At 42.7% G+C, this 7,969-nt stretch overlaps 1 protein-coding gene across 1 annotated transcript; it reads left to right on the forward strand.

Annotated features, from left to right (window-relative positions):
• Positions 1–189: 189 nt before the first annotated feature.
• EAPP (E2F-associated phosphoprotein) lies at positions 190–5,565 on the forward strand (the record flags this gene model as incomplete). Its single annotated transcript, XM_010023437.1, has 5 exons — positions 190–371; positions 1,939–2,037; positions 2,384–2,507; positions 3,351–3,467; positions 4,970–5,565. Coding segments are annotated over 5 exons (787 nt in total), but the record flags the coding sequence as incomplete, so codon positions are not given.
• Between the last annotated feature and the right edge of the window lie 2,404 nt (positions 5,566–7,969).

Consider the following 7,969-nt stretch of genomic DNA (forward strand, 5'->3'; position numbering starts at 1 on the left):
GCGCAGCCTGAAGCTCCTCCGCATTAAAACCAGGTTTTAGTACCAGCAAGCTAATAAAATAATAATACATTTCGTATAAGCACAGGGGCTTTCCAGTGCAGCCATACAGCTCAGGTGTTAGTTCTCCCCGTGACTCAGTGTCGTAAGCTGTTTGTAATGATGCGGTGTGTAACTCTTATGTACCTGTAGCTCGGAAGATGAGGTGGATGTGCTCTTACATGGCACTCCTGACCAGAAGCGGAAGCTGATACGGGAGTGCCTGACTGGGGAGAGCGAGTCCTCCAGTGACGATGAGTTCCAAAAGGAGATGGAAGCGGAACTGAACACCACCATGAGGACTATGGAAGACAAATGGCAATCGCCAGAAATGGGTAAATCATGGTTAACATCCACCTGCACATGATATCGTGAGTTAAACGACGTCTACTTAAGGTGGACACACTTAAGGTGTGAAGTTAATGTATTATTCTTGTGGCTGGAGGGTGGGCTCGAGGGGGTGGTGACAGCTATGTGCTGTGTGAAGCCTACAGAAAAGTCTTAAAGTGGCTGATTGTGTCTGCAGAAAATGGTCACCAGGTGCCACTTCAGTGTACTGCATATTTTGTGTCCAGTTCTGGTGTCCTCAACATAAAAAGGACATGGAGCTGTTGAGGCAAGTCCAGAGGAGGGCCACGAGGATGATAAGAGGACTGGAGCACCTCCTGTATGAAGACAGGCTGAGAAAGTTGGGGCTGTGCAGCCTGGAGAAGAGAAGGTTGCGTGGAGACCTCATAGCAGCCTTCCAGTATCTGAAGGGGGCCTACAAGGATGCTGGGGAGGGACTCTTCATTAGGGGCTCTAGTGGTAGGACAAGGAGTAATGGCTTTAAACTGAAACAGGGGAACTTTAGGTTAAATATAAGGAAGAAGTTCTTCACAGTGAGGGTGGTGAGGCACTGGAATGGGTTGCCCAAGGAAGTTGTGAATGCTCCAACCCTGGCGGTGTTCAAGGCCAGGCTGGACAGAGCCTTGGGTGACATAGTTTAGTGTGTGGTGTCCCTGCTCATGGAGGGGGGGTTGGAACTAGATGATCTTAAGGTCCTTTCCAACCCTGCCTATTCTATGATTATATGTTTCATGCAATGGTTTGTGTCAGAAGGGACCTTAACGCTCATCCAGTTCCAACCCCCTGCCATGGGCAGGGACACCTTCCACTAGACCAGGCACCTCAAAGCCCCGTCCAGCCTGGGCTTGAACACTGCTAGGGATGGGGCAGCCACAGATTCTCTGATAATGCAATATAATTAATAATCCATTCACATAATTTATTTTACACTTGCCTGTTGTTTTTTGGCTAAAATAATGTGAAGTCATCATAAGGTGCCTGAAGTTTGCACATGGGCATTAAAAAGATGACTTATATAGAACTTAAAATTATGAAGAACTGTTTGTATAGCATTTAGATTCTGATTCATCTGCCCTTGACTTTAAGTACTTAAGCAAGGCACTCAGGCCAGGATCCTAGCAACTCTAAGCCTTTCTCTTTTAATCAATAGAAAAAAGTCTGTGAAACAATGCACCACACCTGTATTTCTTTCACATAACCGAAGGTTTGTGGAGTGTCTGGGATTGCACTGATTATACAGGGCAAAGGCAGGCATATTTAACGTGGTGTCCTCAATGCCTGAGAGAGTGTACCTCCGGAGAAGCTTTTCTTTGAGCTGTACCTGAGGTTCATCACGGAGTGAGCAGCTTCGCTCTGAGAGAGCACCTGTAAATGAAATAAGGCAGGTGATGTGGATGATCAGGATGTGGGACTAAACTGGGAGAGCTATTACTTAAGAAGATAAAGCAGAGCACTTCTAGATAGAGTAACTTAAAAATGAAGGTTGGTTCTGGACTGTATACTTGCTGTCCTTTTGTCGGGGTGTTCTTACCACTTCTCTAATTTCACATGTAGGTACATCCTCCAGTACTGGGCAGACTGGACCCGCCACCGCTTCAAAATACTATGATGATATTTACTTTGATTCTGATTCAGAGGATGAAGATAAAATAGGTAAATGACTGAGGAGAGGAGAGAGGGGGACATCTTTACAGTAGCACTCTCAGATCCTGTAGAATCCCCTTGGGGCATTAAGGGGCTGTTCCTGAAGGTGGCCTTTTGGGGAGAATTACCAGCCTGCACCATCTCAGTGTAGTTCTTGCAAGTTTATGATGTATCCCAATGTATGCAAGATATGTTAATGTGTTGGGATGAGGAGAATGAGCTAGACCTTTATGGTTTAGTTTAGATTTATTGCAAGTATGGAAAAGGAAAAATGAAAAATGGTATTTTGATTACTTTAGTAGAGAATCAACGCATGTCTGATGGATGTAACGTGCACTTGCACAAATCTTCCCAGTTACACAGGACATCCGGAAAAACAGAAAACATCAGCAACGTCGGATTCTTTCCAACGATGAACTGCTGTATGACCCAGAGGAAGACAGTAGAGACCAAGAGTGGGTAGACTCACAGAGGAGGGGGTAAGAGACCAGAACAAATATTTGAATTGTAGGATGCTTAACATAAGCTAGAAAATGTAAATGAACATGATGAATATAGAGGAAAAAACCCATGCTGTCAAGTCCATGCAGTGAAAATATTTTTATTTAGAGTTTACAGCAGGTGAAACTTAAAAGCCTGTAAAATTTTTGTGCATATGCAATGGAAGTGGAGTCTTCAAAATTACACAATGCCAAAACTTACAGTTTTTTAAAATTTGAGACTTCCTAGTTCTGTAAGCCAGCTTTGTTAGCAGGTCTCATCTAAATAACTGTGCAGTGGATGAAAAGGTTGTGAGATACTTTGACTGCTAAATTAATCTCTGTACCTGCTAATTCGTGTATTTTTAGTTTTGGAAAACTTTGATTTCTAGCAAGCCACAAAATGTTCAGATAAAACAGGAGCAGCACAAACCTACTTTACTGAGGGGTTTTGATGGGTGAAGTAGAAAATGGTTGTTGCAGGTAAAGTAGAATTCTCCATGTAAATCTGACAGAAAGGATAATACTAACGTATGTTCCCTGCACTTGAGATACCCACCTTGACAGAGGAGAGGGTCATTAGGCACAAATTCTTGTGTTGGATATATTTGTCTCACCAAATCAAATCCTCTGTACAATGTAAATGAAAAGATACTGGTATAGTTTTTCTCTGGTTTATTTATTCATGTGCTTTGAGTTACCGACAAAGGTGTCCAGAAGGAGATGAGTATTAATTGGTGTATTTTAAGATAAAAAAAGCTTGACAATTAAATGGATATGCCCAACAGCAAGGGCGTGTGGTGTCACTTGTTGTCTCTCCTTCCTCCTTGCCTGAATTGCTAGGTACCGTAATCAAAGAAGGGTGCTGCAGCAGCAGCAAAAACCTACAGCTGTTCCAAATAGTGATGCTGTTTTGAATTGCCCTGCTTGCATGACAACGTTATGCCTGGACTGCCAGAGGTAATTAATGGATAATAAGGGGTCTTTTTGTAAAGTCTTCTTTTGGGCTGGTACTATTTTTAGGGTACTCAATTTGATAAATCGATTTTATCGATTCTGCCTTGCAAGGTGGCACTAATAAAGAGAGGGCATGTACCTGTGAATCACATTTAGGGATGAATGCTAGTTTGTAAGAGTGATTGTCAGTTTAACCTGCAACATGGAGATGAGGAAGAACAGGGAAGAACTTCAGCATAGGGGTGAATGTGAGCTGTTTAAAGTAAAAAAAAAAAGACTAAACAGGTAGTTCAGGCTGATTTATGTTTTTTCAATATGTTGGTTTGATGTTTAGATGTGTGAAATTATTCCGGGTTATTTTTGTGTGAAAGTGCCTTGTTTAGGGGAGGACTAAGCAAAATCAAGATAGTGTATTCTAGCATGGTTTGAGTCTTAGCAGTTGTGGTTTTGAGTGTAGTTATATTTAAAAGTGCTCGGTAAGCATTTAGGTGAGACTTCTCAGTGTGTTTTTCAGCTCTCCAGTATCTGACTGCACTGCAGAACTACTTAGTACTGCGAACCTGTGCTAAGGAGGGGACTCTTGAACTGGGAGTAAAGAAATGTTGTGAGATGAGGAGTAAATGCCTCTCATTTACTGAGTATTTTTGGTGATTGAGGATGAAATTCACAGCAGCCTAGAATCATCAAAGTACTGGGTGCTGTTTTTCTCTCTCCCCGTTGCTGGCTTTGGTACTGCTTGACCCTGTTCTACAGTTAAGTATTTCAGTTTGCTAAGCTGGCAGAAAACCGTCTGGTTTTGCTGTTAGACTGGCCTTTTGTGGGTTTAGTAAACTGAAATAGCTCAACCCAGCCTTATACAAGCAGTAAAGCCAGCAGAAGTTGAGACAGGGTTTCTGCAGCCACCTGTTACGTGGGTTTAGGCTGCTGTAAAACTGCAGCCCGAGGGACATGGAATTGAATTGAATTGAACTGCAGCCCTGAATTTTGCTGCATATTCTAGTTACACAGTTGTTACACTGATGACAGCCGAAAATATATTTTATTATAGACATGCTATTTCAAGTGTGGTGTGTTGATGCTTGTTATTTATAAATTAAGGAATTTCAGGCTTATAAGACATTTTAGGATATCGGTGCCAATAGTTGAGTCATGTGCACTCACACCTTTGTGATCTTTTGTCTACTGTCAGCTACATGTAGCAATGCATAATTCTGACGTACTCTGAATTGTGTCAACCGTTGTACTCCTGGGTGTTTATTTCAGCAAGAACCAGTGTGTTTTAAAAAATGCCTTAAAAACAAGATAGATGGCTGCAATTCCATTTTTTTAATGATTTTTTTTGTAGTTTTGACTTGACCTGTTTATAAAACTTCATGTTTATTTGGCGTTCAGCCCTTTGACATGGTACTTGCTGTATTTAATCCCATTTCCAGTGACAATAATGGATTTCTTGGAACCAGAGTTTTACCGGTGGTATGACTTGCATTTTCTCCCCTTCTCCATAGACATGAATCTTACAAAACGCAGTACAGAGCCATGTTTGTGATGAACTGTGTTGTTAATAAAGAGGAAATTCTGAAATACAGGAAGAAGCCAAAGAAAAGAAATAAGAAAATGAAGCACAGCAAAGAAACTGCCTCTGTACAGTCAAATCAAGAAGAGGAGGAGGTGTATCATCCAGTATTGTGTACTGAATGCTCAACTGAAGTGGCAGTAATGGATAAAGATGAAGTTTTTCACTTCTTCAATGTTCTAGCCAGCCACTGCTAATGTGCAAAAGCAGAGGGAAAAAATCCTGCACTGCTTTAAGACTATGTCAGAAATGCAGGCATGTTAGCCTTTTTTAAGTATGGTCTTCTAAATGTACATTTTCATCAGAGAACTTCTAAACTTTGTGCAAAGTTTACGAAGGAAATACAGTTCCCAGAGTGCATTTGAAAGTGATACTCTTTCACTCCGTCAGGTGGTCCATCATTGGGGATTTAAAATTTTGTAAATATAATGTAAGTTCTGTGTATTGTGATCATTCCCTGTATATATACTATCCATTAGCTCAGTATGTGTTAGAACTGCTGCTTAAAATAAATACTGTATAGTAACTGGTTATCTGTATATTGGTCATTTCTGTGACACGTGTTAACTCTCAGGATACTGGGCTTCCTTATGCTGGTGTTCCTGGTAGATCTGCGCACAGGTAGGTTTGATAAAAGGAATTGTCATTGTTTGGATTTTTGGCCTGTTAAGATCTCAAAAATGGAAACTTTCATTTCTACATAGTGGAAGATCAGCTTATATTGAGTTTGCTGGTGTGGATAATTAAATCAATGTATTAATGCTTAGTAATGCGGTTAAGAGAGTTAAATGTATGTATCTATATGAAGAAAGTACTGGACTTCTCCTTTTATTGTCATTTTCCCTTAAAATGACACATTTTAAGAAGAAATTCATGACATGATCTATGACCATAGACCTAGTTTATATACTTTCTCTGTTTCTTTAGCACGTTTACAGCTTTAGGGAAGCATAAAGAGCTTTTGCTACTTGATATTTAGACATCATGCTTAGTCTTTGAAGCCACTGCAGTGTTAACAATGGACCCTTCCCTCTTCGCTGGGCATGCTCTCAGGAGGTAAACTCCTAGGGGTTTTTTATTAGTAAGTAATGTTTCCTCTTTATATAGCCTGGTTTTTTTTTAACACTTCACTTTGAGCAAGGGTCTATCTGAAAAAAATTCTCATCTTTATGCTTTTAATAGTACTAGGAAGAATTTATTACATTTGTTTCGAGGAATTGTCAGAAATATTTTAACTTGGGAAAGTAGGCACTTGAAGAACAGACTTCTGTGCTTGACATGATAATAAAGTCTTGTGACTCTCTGGTTACCTTTTGTCCCCAGTGTTCAGCAGCTGCCTTGACATTTCTCTCCTTCATCAAATGTAGGTTAAGTTTCTGCTGTAGGGCATGCTGGCCTCTGTGTAGCTGTCTTCCCATTCCAGATGAAGTGCGAAGGCTTTGTTGTAGCTCCAGGTTAAGGGTCTTTGTATTGAGCTCACTGGAAACGTGAGCATGTGGGAATGTAGTTCAAAGGCTCAAGCATTGATGTGGGTTGCAGCAAGAGGAACTATAGGTGATGGCAGTCCCTAAGCAGGGGTAGAATGGATCTGGCAAAGAGGGGAAACTGTTCAGAGGAATACTGTCTTAAGGAGCGAACTACCAAATAAACTGTCTTGTGGGTATGCACCATACTGAAAAGCTGTAAGGGGCCTGGTGGGCTAGGGCAGATTTTGAAGTTGACATGCCTCTAGACGTTACCTTTCCTCATCCCTTTCTTGCTGTTGCTTCTTGCTTATCACTTGAATTGCAGAACTTCTAGTTAGGAAACACAGGAGCAGGCAGGACTGCGGCTTGTTTGCCCCACCCATGTTGATAATGTTCTTGCAGCTTTGAATGGGAGTAATGCTTTAGCTGTGCTGAATACCCTCCTTGTCCTTGAACTTTGTACATGTTAATGCAGAAAGGAGGCTTTCATGATTACTGTATTTTCAAGCAGCAACACTAACACAAGACTCCTCCAGCAGCAATTTGCAATAAGCAGCAGCAGTCTTGGGTAGGGACAACGGCTCCTGTAGCCGTTTGCTGCAGGGTATTAATTGTGTGAATGCTCTTTCTTCTTTGTGTGCTGAAGGAAGTCTAAATAGGTGAAGTGTGTCTATCCCTTTAGATACACCACACACAATACTTTTTTCAGTTATCTGCTGGTACCGCAGCTGTATTTTGCAGCTGTGTAAGTAACTCCTCTGTGCATCTTCCTGTGACTGTTTCCTCCTTACTCATTGTACTAACAGCGCAGGTGAAGGTAGGGGTGGGGTGGCTGCAAGAACGGAATCACGCAGCGCAGTGACATAATCACACATGGATTTACTGTGCGGGGTGAGTATCGATACCAGTTTCTAATCTGCGGTGTGCACGCCTGGTGCGTGAGGGCCTGGCTGGGGGCTGGCTCCACTGCCTCCTGCTCTGCTTAGTCATGGGGCCCGAAGGTTGTGTACACCCCCTTCCAGCGGGCTTCCAGCTCCTGCCTTCCAAACTAGAGTGCGACCGCACGCTGCCAGCAGCCTTTCTAATCATGCAGTCCCAGGCCAGGCTCCAGGAATTTCTCCGTATCTTAGGCTGATGAGCAGTCAGGGCAGGGTGTCCCACACCCTCTGCTCTCTGGCCCACATGCCTTAGGGAAGTGCCAAATTAGCAGCAGTTACAGTGAACAGTTGGTTTCTGGCATCCTTATTTTTCCTGTTCATACGCGATCAGCCTGGTCGGAGTTGGCCGATGGTAAGGTATCTCGGCCATGGGCTTGGGTGGGCTTTACCCACTGAAGCCTCCTGAGCATTTCCAACACGCTTCCCGTGGGCCCTGCCGAGCAGTCTCCGTGTTTTCCGTACTTCCCCAACACGAGTTTGGATCACGCGGGACGGCAGACAGCCGCTGCAGCACCGTGCCCCAGGGGG

This window comes from Nestor notabilis, unplaced genomic scaffold (assembly GCF_000696875.1).
Source record: "Nestor notabilis isolate BGI_N333 unplaced genomic scaffold, ASM69687v1 scaffold34751, whole genome shotgun sequence".
Classification (NCBI taxonomy): domain Eukaryota; kingdom Metazoa; phylum Chordata; class Aves; order Psittaciformes; family Psittacidae; genus Nestor; species Nestor notabilis.